The 18486-nt window shown below is 37.1% G+C and overlaps 1 protein-coding gene across 5 annotated transcripts in view; it reads right to left on the bottom strand.

Moving 5' to 3' along the window:
* The window catches only part of LOC106754549 (E3 ubiquitin-protein ligase PRT6), a 30023-nt gene extending 12233 nt beyond the window's left edge, over window positions 1–17790 (bottom strand). For 2 of the 5 annotated variants that reach the window (XM_022777980.1, XM_022777979.1), the window contains exons 1-8: window positions 17398–17790; window positions 16103–17170; window positions 14716–15884; window positions 14482–14628; window positions 9520–9763; window positions 8737–9444; window positions 3125–3319; window positions 2317–2993 (exon numbers count right to left, since the gene is read on the bottom strand). In XM_022777980.1, coding sequence (XP_022633701.1) covers window positions 2317–2993; window positions 3125–3319; window positions 8737–9444; window positions 9520–9763; window positions 14482–14628; window positions 14716–15884; window positions 16103–17170; window positions 17398–17469 — 4280 coding nt within the window. In that variant the 5' untranslated portion in view covers window positions 17470–17790. The remainder of the gene's footprint in view (window positions 1–2316; window positions 2994–3124; window positions 3320–8736; window positions 9445–9519; window positions 9764–14481; window positions 14629–14715; window positions 15885–16102; window positions 17171–17397) is intronic. The other 3 variants (XM_022777981.1, XM_022777983.1, XM_022777982.1) reach the window with 2 other exon arrangements.
* Between the last annotated feature and the right edge of the window lie 696 nt (window positions 17791–18486).

An 18486-nucleotide genomic window follows, 5' to 3' on the forward strand; every position in this document is an offset into this window, starting at 1 on the left:
ATGTTTGTGCCAAGTTGTTAGACTTTAATAGTAGATACTCTTGATATTAATCCTTAATGAACTTGGAATCGGTAGTTTCAGCCTTTGAGATATTGGCGGTTTTGGAAGTAAGAAATAGCAACTCTAGAGTGTAACCCATCCTTTTACAATGTGCATTGAGGACGTCCCCGACCTCCTCATCCTCCTCCTCTGGTGCCACATCCTCTTCTTCCTTGTCTGGCAACCATAACAGATGGTTCCACTAGTTCATGAGCTTCCTGAGTTTGAGGCACAAGGGCTCGAAGAAGGCATGTGGTCAAGATTTCCATGGAAGGGACCTCATGACTAGTTAGAAGTTGATCTATGATACAATCAAAGTCTAGATGTAGAGCACAAAAGATCGACACCATATAATATTTGTCCAGTTTCTTCTTGATATCCTCCAAAGAGTCCACTTCCAAATTCGACACTACAATAGGCTTCAGTCATAAAGGACACCATATCATGGTTTTCCATTTTTAGAGATGTAAGCTTGTTTGTCATGTCATAGAAACACAAGATGTGTGGGTTCATTGACTGCCATAACAAGACACAACTAGAAATCTACTTGTTTCCACTTATCAACTTTTTCAATAGGTACCATCTTGCTCAAGGTGATCATGATGTCTCTAGTCAAGAAACCACATTTCGACGGCACCAAACCAAGGTAGGTAATTTTTGCCATTTAGCTTCTCGGGAAGTAATTGAGGGATTTCCAGAGAATGAAATGACACTTCCAGATGCCATTTATGATCAAAGGACAAAGAAACAGCAAGGAAAAGCTGAAAAACCAAAAACCCTAGGTGACTTTCCACAAGGGCGACTTCTAGATGTTATCAAAATAATGTTAAGGGTCAAAATGCATAAAGGAGGGTCAGACTATGGAGGTGGTGCGGTGACGTTCCGCCGAGCAAAAGGCGACGCGTGAATAGTACATGCCTAAGTTCGACAGACAAAGACAAAGCTCGTGGTGGCGCATGGTAGAGAACTAGACCTCATCCCAGCGGGGATGGTCGTCGCTTGAAGAGACAATCTAGATCCGATGGTTTCCAGATGAAACTGCAACAGTGGATGGCGACGGACGGCGAGGGACAACAACAGATGGCGACGGACAGCTACGAACAGCGACAGGCAACGTCGAAACGGCAGAGAATGGTGGCTGACAGTGTTGAATAGCTTCAAACGGCACTGAACAACTGCAAATAGGGACTGGACAACCATGGACAACAGAAAACGGCACCAGACAGATGCGAACAACAGTAACTAATGTGGGTGGATGAGACAAGACATAAACTAGAGCGGGATCAACCCACTCCAGATACCAATTTGAGATTAGAATAGAAAATATATTTCTAGAGGGCTTACTAGATCCCTCTCACAATCTTCTATTTATATTAAAGAAATGATACAAGAGTACATGGAAGATTAAGAGACAGCACTAGACACCTAGGTGAAAAACAAGATACTACTATAGGTACAACTAATAATAACTAGCACACTATATCCTAAGTAGGTTTAATGATGATACATAGATGTAACTAGTCTAACAATGTCCACTACAAATGGAACTTTGCAATCAAACTCGGATAGAATAGCAAGTTGGTGGGCAAGTACAAAAGTCTAGGCAAACAAACCAAATTTCCAAACATGACCACTAACTTGCTTCTCCCCATTTCTTATTCTGCTTCTACAACCCAACCATGAGACTGAAATACTGGTGCAGTGAAAATTTAAGATTTCTGTGTTGTGATCTGTAGATCACATGTTGGCCTGTATACCAGAGTTGAGGAGGATAGTGACTTCAAAGGTATACATTTTAAGGTTGCTTCTTTCTAGGCTTTAGATATCATATTTCTAAAGTGCTCCATCACGTGAGAAACGTTTGGCCTTGGTGTGTGGATTAATGCACAGGCCCATACCCTGTATTGAAATTAAACATCTTTAATGGAAGAATCTAGGAGGAAAAGATCAATTCAAGAGTCAAGACCAATGGGTCATGAAGGCTAAGACACGAAGTTAGAAATGAATTAAATCATACTCAACCTTAAAAGCTAGCTCGGTGGGGCCGTCAACTCAAGCCTAGAATAAGGAGAACATATGCTTTAACAGCATGGGACATCTTAACACAACCTCATGCCCAAGGAATAGATACTTAAACCATGAAATTTAAAGGACTGGACATTTGTAGGTAACATCAGGAATGGAGACACATGAATGGCTTTACATTATATTCTTTACAGTAAAAAGGACACAGGACAAACCTAATACGCTATGCTAATACGTGTAAAAGAAACATACCTTTCTCTCAATGAAGATAAATATCGATCAAGACACCCTTGATGTACTGCATGCCCACAAGAAGAAAGATGAACACCATCACAGTTTATAGGGCCAAATTCATCGTATGTTGGATGCTGTGACGTAGATTCCACAGAAGTAGATTCCACAGAAGCAGATTCGTTAGAAGTAATTTCAGACATAGAAGAAATTTCTGACATCTCTAGCACAAGATCAGCTGTATATTTCCCAAGCAACACATTTGAATTCTCCCCAGCAGTGGAAGCTCTGTCATCCATATTCATCAAATTCGAAGATAATGGAAGACGCATTTCATCATAAATTGAGAAGTACATACACTGCTCTAAAGTCTCAAAAGAATATGGTGCCTTTTCTTTTTCATCATAATATGTGTCTGGGAGCTGAAAATTTTCCAGTGCTGGGTACTTATTCTTGAGATATTGCAGAAAACTAAGAACTTCCCCAGGTTTCCCGGAAGAAGATACTTCTTCTGCAGCAATCTGTACAAATTGATTTAAGTGGGAAGATGAAGTTGTTCCTGAACTACCTGTATTCCAGTTCATTGTCGATGTATTAGTCTCCTTGGTGTTGATAACAGGTGTGTGTTCTTTATCTGATTGGCAAAGCTTTTCCCATGATGGGGGACCCCTGTTAACAGAGCTCACAAGCCTAGATTTCTTATACACCAAAAATACATCAATTAGGCCAGGTTATAAAATAAGTGTAAATAAAGTTTTAAAAAAGGGAATGCAACAGACTGCAACCTATGCTTGATCAAGCCTATAGTAGGTATGACTACCAGACGTACCTGAAGAAGTACCAAAAATGAGATGGGAAGTTCAGAATTGTGGTCATGACAAAGGGAGCAAACAACTTGTTTAGTATCAGATTCTCCAGAATCTTGCTCACTGTCTAAATCACCTTCATGACCAAGTTGAGAACCATCATCGGTAGTGGTATCAATGCTGGCCAAAAATTTAGTCTGTTGGACTCTCATCTTTTCCTGCATTAGAAGCAAGGAAAGACATGACCAAAGGGTGAAGACAGACAAATTGGCGCAATAGAACAGATCATGTCTAGATGAGAACGTATACTAAAGCGTGTTGAGTTCTATAGAAAGGATTGCTTGTAGTTGCATTGCATGCACATGGGAATTCATATTTATAATGAAAAACAGATACAACAAGAAACGAAATCAATAATTAAATATGAAATATTTACTTTCATGTAATCAAATAATATCTTTTAACACTCTCCCTCATACTGAAACATACGTGTATCATATGGTCTAGTTTGTAAATTATGGCAGTCTCTCTATAGACTGAAGTAATCACCCAGAGTATGGTATGGTAAATTTAGTAAAACTACGCAGATTTTTGGATTAAAATAAAGTGAGATAGATCATTCAGTCTTTTATTGTCATACTTCCATTGACAAGTGTGTTTATGTATGTTAAGGACATAGTTATTACAGGTAAAGATGTCACTAAGATTTCTCTAATAAAAGACACTTATTCAGCCATTTTCAAACCAGAGACCTTGACTGTTGAAATATGCTTTCTTGCTATTGAAGTGACTCAGTCAAGGGAAGGTGTTCTAATTTCACATAAAAGTATGCTCTTGACATTCTGGAGACAAGTTTGAAAAATTACAAGCCCATTCATAGTCCCAAGGACCTTGTTCAAAGGATTACTGATAAAAGAAATCATGAAGGATGGTATCTTTCTAGTACCATGTTGAGAAGAGAGAAACCAAGAAGGAATATAATGAATTTTGTGTTGTGTACACACACGAGTATTCATATTAAAATTATGGTAAGATATTTCCCTATCAAATAACATCATATCTCTCCATTTAGTGCAATCAAATTATATCTCCAACACTCCATCCCTAGTTGGAGAATATGTATCATACGATACAAGCTTGTTACCATTGAATATAGTGAAAATTATATATGGAATTAATCTCCCTTGTGTTGAATATATACATGGAGTCTATTTATAATAGAAGAAATAAGGACTAAACTCAAAATACAAATAAAAAATATAAACAAACTAACTAAAGATAAAAGATAAATATAAACTAAAGACAATATCTTTAACACTCCTCCTCAAGCTAGAGCATACATATTGTATGTTAACCAAGCTTGGAATAAATAAACTCAACTTGAAATATATGATCTGTCTTCAAGCATGTGCGGCAAACAAATGTACAATCACAAGTCGACGAACAACTAACAATAGCTTATGGATTGAACAATGGTGAACAACTGCAAAAGCTCAACTAGCACCATGAAACTTCAAGTAGAATGACTTTGACAAAGGAGATTTCCATAAAAGTGGATGATGCCCAATAATGGTAGAGAGCGACAAACTGCAAGGATTAAATTGTCATCATTAACTGATGGGGCCTGTAGTGGCTAAAAGTAGAAGCGACCAAACTGTAGGGACTAAACTGCCATCAAGTAAGAATAAGGCCTACAATGGACAAACTACAAGGCCTAAATTGTCATCACTGACTGATGGGGCCTGCAAGCAACCAAACTGCAGCGACTAAACTGCCATCAAGTAAGGATGGGGCTTGTAGTGGACAAACTATAGGGATTGCCATCTTTGACTGGTGGAACCTACAGTGGTTGGAAACATACTCCCCTCACAGCGAACGGTGGAAATGACGACACGCTGATGACAAATCATGAAAGTGGAAGATCATAATGGTCTCCTTTATTCATCAAAGAACCCAAAAACAGATCTAATAAAGGGTTGGTGAACTTGTTTCAACCATTACTTTGGTGTTGAAATCTTTTGGTGTTAACCACCAACTGTCCTTGGAGACTTGTAAATAAATGACACCCCACAGGAGCATCACAACTACTACAACTTACAAAGCATAAGGATGACAGATGGCATCAAAAAGCCAAAGACAGATTGAAGGTCCAAAGGTTGTCTGCTGGACTACTCCCAAACGGTGATACTTAGCACTGTATCACAAGAAGTATGGGCTAAACCCGAGCCCAAGAAGAAAGTCGACAATAACTATCGAAGGAAGAGGTGACGCAATGGCATCGAGAGCGATCAATTTTGGTCTTCCAGATTCTGAACAAAATAATGGTGGAGACACATCAATGGTGCACAAGGGGAAGAAACCCATTGGTGGAGGTAGAAAGGTGTTGAACATGAGGCGATATATCAGAAGAGCAGCAAGGAAAGGAAGAGTGTTTGGTCCCAGTTAGAGATATTATATTTAGTTTATATTTAACTCTTATCTTTAGTTTGTTTATATTTCTTATTTGTATTTTGGGCTTAGACCATATATATTACTTCTATTATAAATAGAGGACCCTATGTGTATACTCAACACAAGGGAGTTTTCATTATATTTAACTTGGTATCAGAGCCATGTTTTTTGATCCTTGTCTACTCTGTCTTTGTTGCCGTTAGTGATCGCCGCCACCGGCCGCCCTCCGCTGTGGTTTCTGTCTCGCATTTGTCTGATGTTGTTGTCCGCCACCCGCCGCCCGTCCACCATTGCCAGCTGTCCACCGCTACTGCCATTCACCGTCGTCGACCGCCATCTCCGCCGCTTGTGCTACCAATGCATCAACATCTAGTCCTACCTCTATTGCTTCCGCTATCTTCTCTATTCTGAAAGGTCTCAAAGGACAGTCGTGGTTAACATCAAGGAATTTCAACACCAAAGTCATGGGTTGAAGCAATTTCACCAGATCTATTTTTGGGTGCTTTGATAAGTAAAGGAGACTATTATGATCTTCCACTTTCACAGTTTGTCATCGGTGCGCTGTCATTTCCACCATTCACCGTGAGGGAGAGTGTGTTTCCAACCAGGTTTCAGGCCTTCAAACTGCACTAGTCAATGATGGCAGTCCTTACAGTTTTGTCGCTTTTAGCCACTACAGGCCTCATCACCCCATCAGTCAGTGAAGGCAGTTCACGTAGTTTTGTCGCTTTCAGCCACTGCAAGCCCATCCTTACTTGATGGCAATCTAGTCCCTGGAGTTTGTCATTGTCCTCCTTTGTCAAAGTCATCCTACTTGAAGTTTCATGGTGCTAGTTGAAGTTTCGCAGTTGTCGTCCAATCCGTAAGCTGCTGTTAATTCTTGTCGACATGTGATTGCATATATGTTTGCCACACATTCTTGAAGACAGATCGTATATTTCAAATTGAATTTATTTATCCCAAGCTTGGTTCATAGCTTGAGGGGGAGTGTTAGAGATATTATATTTAGTTTATATTTATCTCTTATCTTTAGTTTGTTTATATTTCTTATTTGTATTTTGGACTTAGCCCATATATATTTCTTCTATTATAAATAGAGGACCCTATGTGTATATTCAACACAAGGGAGTTTTCATTATATTTAACTGTCCCAACAAGGAGCATGCTTGGTTTCCACCTCTTCAAGATGGGAGAAGAGCCAGAAGCATAACCCTAATCAAATGTCGATTGAAAGCATTCCAAGTGGTTCTTGAGAACGTCTAGGACACGGACAATGAGGGAAAATTGATGGCCAAGGCCCCCTACAGATTCGAATCAGAGGCCTTCTTCACAATTTTTTAGCAAATCGATTTCCAGGTGCAACATGGTGGCACCTTTCAGAATGGAGAAGAAGATAGCGGAAGCGGTAGATGTAGGACTATATGTCCGATGCATGGGTGGACAAGCGGCGGAGACGACGGCAAGAAAGACCACCATCGAGGCGATGGTTAGGACTTGAGAAGAAGCCAAGGGGCAGTAGTAACCAGTAGGTTTGACGAAAATACAATGACTAGAGGGAGGTTGCAGTGGCTCGATTGGGCGAAGAGATGAAGAAGACCAGCATTGCATTGGTGGGGAAAGATGGATAGCGATTCTCGCGGTTTCAGTTGACAGTGATACAGTGACGTATGTTGTGAAGCAACAAAGATGGTAGCCAGCGGCGGACAGTGGTGTGCGACAAACACGCCTTCGACACCAAGAAGGCAGTGTGGGATAAACTGTATTGACAAAGACGGTGGCAGCCGACGGTGAACGGTAGTGGACGGCCGGCAGCAGCGAACGATGGCAGACAGCGGCACCGAACAAATGATACAAGACAGAAGAAACTTGTCGGAAATACTGAAGAAGGGCTAGGTCAGGCACTACAAGCCTGATCTTGAGGCTGAGGAAGACAAGATTACTCATTGAGATATTTCAGAAAATATGAGATTTTTAAGGCTGTCGATGGTAGTGACTAGAGACTCAGACAACCTGACTTTAATACCAAGTTGAATATAGTAAAAATTATATATGGGATTAATCACCCTTATGTTGAATATACACATAGGGTCTATTTATAATAGAAGAAATATAGACTAATCCAAAATACATAAGAAATATAAACAAAATAACTAAAGATAAAAGATAAATATAAACTAAAGATAATATCTTTAATAGTTACAAATGTTATTAACATAAGACCAGTTGGGAGAATGATGTCAGCCAACTGGATGTTGGAGCTAATAAAGTAAATAATGACAAATGATATCTTTAACATTTCTCCTCAAGCTGGAGTGTATGAATCATGAGCCAAGGTTGTAACTAATGCTGGCTGGACTATATGCATCATGAGTCAAGGTTGCAACTAATGTTGGAGGATATGACTGCTTCTATTGAGTAAAAATTACTTGGAGAGCACAACTGCCATAGAGAAAAAATGGTCAAAGGATATGGCAATTGTTGGAAAGAAAAAATGCTCAAAGGATTTGTGGCAGTTGATCTACCCTTGAAATTGTATTTTCACCACATGATATTGTATTTTCATTAGAGGGAATATTATCTCTTAAAGAGCTAGAACCGTCATGTTACCTACTCTAGTCAGAAGCTGAATATAGATTTGTGGCTTTGGCCACTGTGTGGATTCAACAACTCCTTAAAAGACTTAAAATTTTTTGAAGTTAAGCACATGAAGTTGTGCAGTAATAATCAGGAAGCTCTTAACATTGTCTCCAATCAAGTGCTTCATGAGAAAACCAAATACAAAGAAAAACTGTCATTTTGTTAGGGGGAGTTGTTGTCTAAGAAACTAGTACCAGATTTATCCACTCTAATGACCAGCTTTGGACTTTTTAACCAAGTCTTTTAAGAGGACCTAGAATTCAATTTATATGTTCCAAGTTTGCTGAATACAATTTATACACTCCAACTTGAGGAACTGTTAAAATAGTTCATTATTTTTTATACAACCTAATTAAAGCTGCTTTTTGCTGTATCTAGTTTAAGGGTTAAGGGTCATAGGTTGTAGCCTTTTTCCTTTGAATGCACCTGTTCTCACCTTTTTCATATATGTATATGTATAAGCATAAGAATACATCAGCTAAGGTAATACTCAGATTTTTGCATCCTTTAAATTCATGTATTAAAATAGAATAACACAATAGCCTACCATTATTGCAGCCTGCCTATCTCGAGCTTTTGCCTTGCGTTTCTCACTTTCAGAAGCCAATGAGATACTTGAGTCTCTACTTGGAAAACATTCAGAAATATGACAGACAACTTCAGGGGCAAGTTTTTGTAACTTGGTCATGCATCTGTTGTCAATCTCAGCAAATTTCTTCAGTAAGCTTTTAATTAGAGTAAATAGACTAGAACCACCTGCTTCTACAAAGTTGTCTACATTCTCCCTCCTATGCATTTCCATCAATAAAACAAGAAGTGTCAACAAGCTTTGTTCACCAAAAGAAGTCTGAATGAATTCTCCAGACAAAGCTATTATAGGAAGCTGTGCCACATCATGACATGTATCCTCATTGGATTCCTTTTGCTGAAAACAGATATCTAATGATAGTGAAAGTAAATGTAGTGCAGGTAGAAGAACACTATCAGGAGCACGAGAATCAGATGATTTAAAAGTGGAAACAGCATAAAATATTGCTGCCCGGATGATATGTAGAACAACTTTGCAAGTGGCTATTTTAGCTATCCCCTTCAGGGGAGGATGAATTTTGGTCCACTGGGGCAATTGGGTGGTCAGTGCAGAGACATTGCAAAAGCGCAAGTATCTTTCTTCAGCAACTTGTAAATCCTTTGAATTCCAACGTAGATGATACAAATCCAATTCTTTCCAAAATGTCCATCGCAATGAGTACATACCCTAATATAAAAAATATAAATATCAGTACAATCAGGCAAATAAAAGTGATAATTTTTATACAAAAGTTAAGCAAACCTGATTAAATCCAGATGGATTCGAATACAAAGCTACTTCATCTAAGATGTCTTGAAGTTGTTCAAACTTGGAGAGATCACGGGGAAGAGACTTCACCAATTGACTATGTGTGGCATCACCAATGGACAACTTATAAATTAGTTCTCTTTTCAAACTTTCAGCAGTAGTTAGCCCACAAAAGCGTCGTTCCTTTATTATCTGAATAATAAGAGTAAGCATTTCCTGTACTAAAACAGGTTCATATCTGAAAATAACAAAACACTCATTAAACAAGCTAAAGAAGTAAATCATGCAAAAGCATGGAAAAAGGGGAAAAAATGCTAAGAATGAAGCATAAATCAGCAAATGTCCCTGTTTCCAAAAGGAAAATAAAATTTTACAACAGGTAAGAAACATATTCAGGTGAGATGGACACTCATCTTTGTTTGACAGTTTCAACATAGTACCAATTATGTATAAAGATAAAACTATTGATGACAAAACATGTGACGAGTGGTGCTTGAAAATAGCAAGGAGGATACAACTAAAACACCATCATCAATCATTCCAGTTCTTAAGATTACCATCATTTGATCCTAATCAAACTCGGATAAAAACAATTGGAGCTTATTAGGAATGGCAATGGGATGGGACAAGTGCAGGTTTGACTATCCCATTCCTGTTCCCATACTCAATGGATATGAAATTTTTGTTTCATGCCGATTCCTAACAGGTAACAGGTATACATATACCTGCTCCCTTGTTATTTCAAATATTAATTAAATAATCTTTTTATAAAAAATAAAAATCATAGCAAAGGAAACATGTTATTTTCAAGTATCTAATGTAAAAAGAACACATTTTAAGGGTTTACATAATTGAACACTCGAAATTGAGAGTCAAGTAGAAATAATCAAATGTGCCCTAAAACTATTTGATTTAATGAATTGATGTTTGTGTTTCCTAAAATACAATTCATCATTTGAACAACACTACACAAAGGAAAAATTGTGTAATTAATGTTGCAAAAGAGAGAAAGTACCTTAAGGGATCTAAGCAAACTTTGTGCTTAATAAACAAGTAGAACATCAGTTGAAAGAGAGAATGAAAAATTGTGGCAAAAGAAAGAAATAAAGGTTTTACAAATGATACGAAACGAAGGATAAGAGTGAACAGTGAAACTAAGTTTTTAGGTTACCTATTAAACTATATAATTTAAATTTAAATTTAAAACAAAGACAAATATAAATATACGGATGGATATGCACATATTCATTGTCATCCCTATCCCCATCTTCAATTTAAAAAAATCTAAGCATGACTGACACTAAGACCCATACATGATCAATATAAGGATTTCCAATTAAAATTGGGACAAGTTCGGACAATACTTGCGAAGACATTTATTTGTAATCTTCAAAGCTTATATGTATATATGTATGCATGTATGTATACATACATATATATGTGTGTATATATATATATATATATGTGTGTGTGTGCACGCGCGCGCATGTATATGTATGTATATGTGTGAATGTGTGTATATGTATATATGCACCGATCATCTTTTTTTTTCTCATTCTTCATAATTAAAATTAAATTTTGACACAAAGTCAAGTGGGTTTGTGAATTGTCAATACTTCAAACCTTCAAAAGGCTTTGGAATTAAGGGGAGTATTGTATTTATAATGAGTATCCAACTAACAACTAAAGCTTTTAAGAGGGTTGGCCATTCACTATTTTGAACAATAAAATGAGACAAGCAATTTGTTGAATTGGTTGTGAATGTAGCCATTTGATTCTGTTACTCAACTCACCTAATTTGCTCAAATAAAATTTGAATACATAAAATTCCAAAGATAAGAAGGACAACAATGTCTGCAGACAACGTTCACACTCAGTTGTTATTGCATAAGAATGCAGGATATAGGTTTGAGATTCCTGCAGCAATAAAAGCAAGAACTAAAATGGCTCCTAGTAAGTGGAAAAACTCACTTAATTTGAATTATTATTTGATAATTAGCATAAATCCCAATGTATATGAATTGTATTACAATTGAGTGGTGGAATATGTGTGGAGGGTGTGCACCACACTTGCCAAAGCTTGCTATTAAAGTTACTTGAATTTGGAAGTGATGAAAAATCTGTTAGTTCCAAGCTCAGTTCCTCCAAAAACTTCACATGCCACGGATCCTTCTCCATTAACCCCTTCACATGACTCCACTTCAAATTGGCCCATTACTCTTAGGAAAGGTATTCAATCTATTCATATTTCATATCCTATTTCTAATTTTTCGAGTTATCATCATTTGTCTCCATTATATTCTATTTTTTTCTTTTATCTGTCAGCATTGTTCCTACAACTATTCATGAGACGCTTGACCATCATAATTGGCAACAAACCATGATTGATGAAATGTAGACACTTGCAAGCAATGGTACATGGAGCTTGTTGCTTTACTATGTAACTAGGATCATATCATGATTGTTCTGTGTGGGAGGGGCTACTCTAAGTCACATCAAAGAGACGTTCAATGTCATTAGCAAACATATCATGATTGTTCTGTGTGGGAGAGGCTACTTTAAGTCACATCAAAGAGACGTTCAGTGCCATTAGCAAAAATATCAAGTGCCTTTTTTTCTAGAAAGAACAGCAAGTCGTAAAGGAATTGAGTATGTCTAAGACATCGTATTCAACTAACTGCCATATAACAACACATGATTAGAAATCAAATTTCTGCCACTAGGTTTTATCTTCATTCGGAATAGCACTGACTGAGATAAGTAGTTATTCCAACTAAGTTTTGTCGTGGTAATAGTCGGAATAGTAGAATAAGGAGCATAAATAGTAGAAGTCGTTCCAAAGACACAAAGAGCCACACGAAAATTTACAGAGAGGGAAGAAACCCTAAGTTGTCAGGGGCATGCCTTGACTAGCTATCTAAGTGTAATGAACCAAAAGAATAAAGACAGAAACATGTCCAAAAGACAACAAAGAGACAAACAACGAGAATCTAGATTGGGTTGTGCTTCACATGCCTGGTGAAGAGCTGAAAATGATCAACCAAGTTTGGGTTGTGCTTCACAAGACACACCTAACCCTGACTTCGCCAAATAAAGCAGTGGCAGATGGCGACAGCAAACAATGAACAATGGTTGTGCGGCAAGAGGCCTCTTGATACCAAAAGGAATTTGGAGTGTGATGAAAAATACATAATGAGTTCCAAGCTCAACAGATGTATATTTTGTATGAAAAAAACATGAAGAGTATATTATAAGGAAAAAAATATATCCTACCATTAGACTAGGCACATAGACCCAAAAAAACATATTTATGAAAGTTGTAAAGTACAATAACAATCATAGTTTTAACAAAGTTCTTACATCACGGATGCGAGCATGATTGAAACACCTTTGCAAATGCAACCTAATCTATTAATGTGAAAGAGAACAGTTTAAAGTTGTGCTTATAGTCTGATATCATCTTATAAATCATCGAAAGTTGACACTAAAATTCCTATATTTAAAATTACAAAAGATTTACTTAAAGTTGTGACATGATTGATCCTACCTTTGATTGCCACCAATGGTAGCAATAAATGGACGCTGCTAGACTTTGATGGAGATGATGACTTTTAAGATAAGTTGGTTGTTATGATGATATTTAGACTCGGACAGATGTTGCTAAGGCACTAGGGGTTTCTGAAACACACTAGGAGACAAACACAAAAAAAGAAGGCAGTTAGTGCACCCAAATGTAAGGAGGAAATTTGGAAAAAAGAAGGCAGTTAGTGCACCCAGATGTAGGGAGGAAATTTGGGGAAGAGAATGATAGTGAACCAAGTGAAGACACCAAAGGGTACAATTCTAATGGATGAGGAAGACCCGATGATTTGGATCTTTAAGAGGCTGAACGTTCTTATTAATATAAATATTAAGATGTTGCATTTATCTATGCACTTTTAATGTCTTTAGTTACTCGAGGCTTTATTTTTCGAGGGTTAAATGAGCACTTTGTTTTCTTGGCCTTCTACAATATATTTGTTTTAAGAACTATGAGTTCTAATTAATGATTACTAGTGAATGAAATATAGATTATTTTTCTATTATACATACATACAACAAGTTTACTATGCTATCTGGAAATAACAACTACAACAAGTTTACAAGTTTCCTAAGTAAAAAACTTTAAATGATGGTCTTAGAGAAGTACACTAAAATCCTAGTGGGTTCCAATTTCTATAGCAAGAATGCATTGCAATGCTTATAGGAGAGTAAATGAAGATGAGAAATGGCATCCAGCTTCTACAATTCCAAGCTTGAGATGTTGAATTTTAAGACATGTGTATTATTAAAGTTGTTAAGAAAGAGACTTTAAGCCTAACTCAACCCTACAAAATTGACTTTTAAGATGAGATTTGCTCTCACTTATATATTTTAAATTGATCTTATATCTAGTCAACGTGGAACTTCCAACACACCCCTCACGTCAAGTTATATATATCTCGAGTGTAAGACAAGACATCAATTATTGATTCGATAGCAGCCCAATGGCAGATGGAAAAATAGATTTAAAAAACAACAAATCTCGCTAGAATAGACTTAAACCCATGAATCCGATACCATGTTAAGAAGTGGATTGTAAGTCTAATTCAACTCCAAAAAACCGGCTTAAAGTCTTCTTCATGACAAGGGTATAAGGAGAAGTTGGTTAAGACCGTTATAATATTAATGGGCTAGTTAATTAGTTAGGAATTGAGTAGTTAGTAAGATGTAAATATGTGAAAAAGGATAGAATAGAGGCAGAGTTGCTTGTTTGTATATTAAGCATTAGATCTTCGAAAATGGAGAAATCTTTTGTAAAAGGAGAAATGCTTTCTGAACTTGCATACCATTAACTTCCAATACTACTGCAAATTTAAGGATTTCAAAATAACAAACATGCATGAAAAGTTTTCTTTGTTGCAAGAGACTACATACTCGCTAGATCGTTCAAGATTTAGAATTAAGTAGTTTGACAGCCCAAAGCGCTCCAGAATTCTACTGACAAAGAGATCTTCTGGAGCAAGTGCAGCACAACACTGTAGAAGAAATAGATCAAGCTCCAGACCTTGTTCAGACCTGTTGCTTGTCGAAATAACAAAACAATATAGTATAATGAAATGAATGAGTTTCAACCCTCATAAAGTATATAATAATACGAGATGGACTTACCAGCGTACCGATCGATACAATTCACATGATAGTAATGCAGCATCTCCATTTTTACGCCACATTCCAGCATGGACTTCAGCACAAAAGACCCTAATCCGCAATGGATGCTCCATTATATTGGCAGAGAAACCGAATGGATGGCTTCCTCGTAAAGCTTGTTCAAAGAAGTCATTGTAACTAGTTGACAATGAATTAGAAGGAGAAGCATGAGTCACGTCTGAGACTTCTGATTGACAAAAATATTTTTTCATTGCCTTTTGTAACAGCATGGAAAGCAATCTATGTAACGGAATGTGCACAGATATATCTTGTGAACTAACATCATAGACTATTTGCGGCCAATCGGGTAATGATAGAAAACGCAGACCATCTGATTCCACGAGAAAATCTTCTTCCATGGCATTATCATCAGAACTAGAACGAGTACAGGTATTTTCCGAATCCATTTCACTATTTTCAGAACATTGTTTACCATGATCTTCACTTGTGCTGGCAAGCCTACCAAACGCATATTTACCCCTTCCAAACTTAGATATTGTTCTCTTAAATGCTGAAAAATTGCTATCACAGGCACTACCACTGTTTGGAGATAATAAATTAGGAGGCACAGCATGGATATTCTCAACTCTCAACCAATTCTCAATAGCCCTTAAACACTCACATATCAACCCAGTGACAGCACGTGGAAGAGGCAGATTTGAAGATGGTTCAGGTTTTATCTCACAAAGCTTTGGAGCAGCAAAGACACTACTCCGGCTCGTAACATTACATGCAGAGCTTTCCTCAGATCTCCTCCCTACCTTTGCATGCCTTACATTATCCCCATCATCTGAATTATAAATTTTAGAGTTCCAAGCAGTTTCACCATCTATGTCCCCCTTGCTAGCATCAGAAAATGCCCCATCCACCAATACAGAGTGAATATTGGCAATAGAATGCCCTAAAATAAAAGGGTAGTGGACATTCTCATTTTCTTCTTCTATATGTTGACCCGTTTCTCTCTTTTGAGGGTTCATCCCTTGTACAAAGGACAGAAGTCTCATCCATGTTCTCGAGATATCTTGCTGGTCATTGGTTACATATTTTGGCACTACCACATGGCTCATAACAAATCGAAAATCTTCAATAGTACGTATTGTTGTCTCAAATATATTTGCCCACCTGGATACCTACAAAAATATCCTATATTTCTTTAATGAAATGTCACGAAAGAAGACTAGAAACATAATAATCTTGAGAAGTATACCCACATTCATTAACATAAAATTCTTAACCAACTTCAATACCAGAACAACTTCAAATTTTACAGAAGGATGAAAACCAGACAGACATTCTTTATCCTGGCACATCTTGACATCATAACTACGAAATTGTAACAACTCATTACCTGTAAGCGTCCATCATCAGAGCAAGAAACGAAAATATTTTCAAGGCATCCCAATAGCATGGTTAGTAGATTGGTTTCCTTCAAAAGGCGTGGGGTAAGAGTGGGCACTGTGAGTATCTGCACAGAGAATATTGGTAGTAGAGGGTACTTCTTAAGAGGAAAGTCACTGGAGTCTTTTGTGGCCTCATTTATGACACTTGGATAGTAAGCGAGAAAAACTTTAGCAAAATCATACTTAAAACTTTGTTCTCCCAACAATTTCAAGAGTAGCTCATGGAGTTTCTTTACAACAACCTCAGTTAAGAACCTCTCAGCTCTCACCAGCATGCTAATTAAACCATCAGAAGAAAGCAACAATCTAGCAACAAAACTGAGCAAACTCTCACTGTGCTTGCAAAATTCTAGAAGCATATCAACCACAGCATAGGTTAGCTCATTTGCTGGCTGCTTTCTTTCAGTATACTCACTCGCCAATGTTAGCTTCACTCTCCAACAATTGAAAAGAGAACTGAGAACAGGATCAACAGAGTTTGCGATTTCCTTCGGAAGCGGTTGTACCTGTTCAGCACCCTGGTGCAATGAACAGAACCCCTCACGCTTCCATGCAGTCACATCCCCGCAATCACAGCAGCCACCACCCGTGTATATAACACAATAATCATGACCCTTGTGATCCCCTTTCTCAAAACAAGGAACACAGATAGCACATGTTGGGTCATGCTCACAAGTCCTACACCTGTAAGCTATATCGTTCTGGCCCCAAACAGCCCCACAGACACCCCTCTGCCCAACAGACATCTCGGAAAGCCTTCTCAGAGCACCACCGGGGTCACCCTCAAACATCAACCACTGCAACCACACCATGCTCTCATGAAACCTCTTTTTCATGATCACACCCGACATCTTTTTAGAAGTCAATCTAGATGCTTGAAAGGCATCAGCCACTTCTGCATCAGTAGGCAATATAACAGACACCAGCTCAGGTATCAAAGCCCTCTTATCCTTAACAAAAGCAACCAAACCAGGCTGGTCGAGCTGCTCCTCAGGAACACCAAACTGAGCAAGCCTCTGCAAACCGAGCCAAAACCACATATCAAACACACAATTCAACAGTCTGTATCCATTAACCAAAAAAATCATCCAATCCAAAACGACAGAAATAGTTCAAAACAGCTAAGCCAATCCAAACAATTCTTTAGTCAAATGCAAGGAGAATCAAACAGTGACCAAACCACCAAGAGTTTGAATTTCGACAATAGTAAAAAAAACGAGGTGAATCGTAGAAAAGGCGTTACCCGAACCACTCGATCGCGAGGTTTGAGGGGTTGGCAATCGGAGGGCGAATCGATTTCCATGTTATCGGCCATGAGGGAGCGCCAAAACCGAAGGAGGCAACAGCACAAGGAGCGAGGATCGAACCCTGAACCTTCACTCCCCAGGTTTGATTTTCTTTTTTTTTTTCACTTCAATAATTCCGCAGCAAAACGAGAAATTGAACGGTGAGAAGAACGCAGAGACAATAAGCGCCGGTTAAAACCCTAATGGAATTTCCAGAAAGCCCCAAATTTTTGTGCGCAACGAAATCCCATTAATCATTGTGATGACGATGATGCTGAATGCAGCAACTCACACTCGAACACTCTTCCCTCGTGTCTTCTTCCTATTACTCTCTGTCACATACATAATAAGGATATTTATACGTAAATACTAACTTTAACTTATCTGTCACCCATATCATTAGTGATTATATTTGTTTCTCGGCTATTCTTTTATGTACAGTTTAAATTTATTGCTTAACTTTTTTTTATTTTTATTATCTACATGATTATAAAACATTAAGAGTATTTTTACTGCATGATTATAATGCTTAATAAAATTAAAAATAATTTATAACTATTATTTTATACATCTTCTATTATAATTTTTTATTCAAAGTTATAGATATTTCTATTATAAAATTATAACATTCTAAAGTTAGTAAAAAAATATTTGTATGGTCACTTTTAGTATAAAATTCTTTTATAATTTCTATAACTTACAGCTATTTTTTGTGTCCACTTATTTTACCTCTTTTATCTTTGATATCTTATATTTATTTACCAGTTTTTAGTTTTAATTGATTAAAAACAAAAAGACTAAAAATTAATAAAAAGTTAAAATATTTCCTAACTATTTTTTAGATGTATTTTAGTATAACTTAACTTTTTTTATTCTGTAGAAAAGTTATAAGGATTCTCATCATATAATTACTAGTGGAACCTATACTGTTTAACACATGTGTAATCAATAATTTATGGTAAGAAAGTAATAAAATTATTATTATTACAAAATTAAATATAAATTATTTTAAAAAATTTACTATAAATATTTTTTTATTTTCTTCT

This window comes from Vigna radiata, unplaced genomic scaffold (genome assembly GCF_000741045.1).
Source record: "Vigna radiata var. radiata cultivar VC1973A unplaced genomic scaffold, Vradiata_ver6 scaffold_111, whole genome shotgun sequence".
Classification (NCBI taxonomy): domain Eukaryota; kingdom Viridiplantae; phylum Streptophyta; class Magnoliopsida; order Fabales; family Fabaceae; genus Vigna; species Vigna radiata.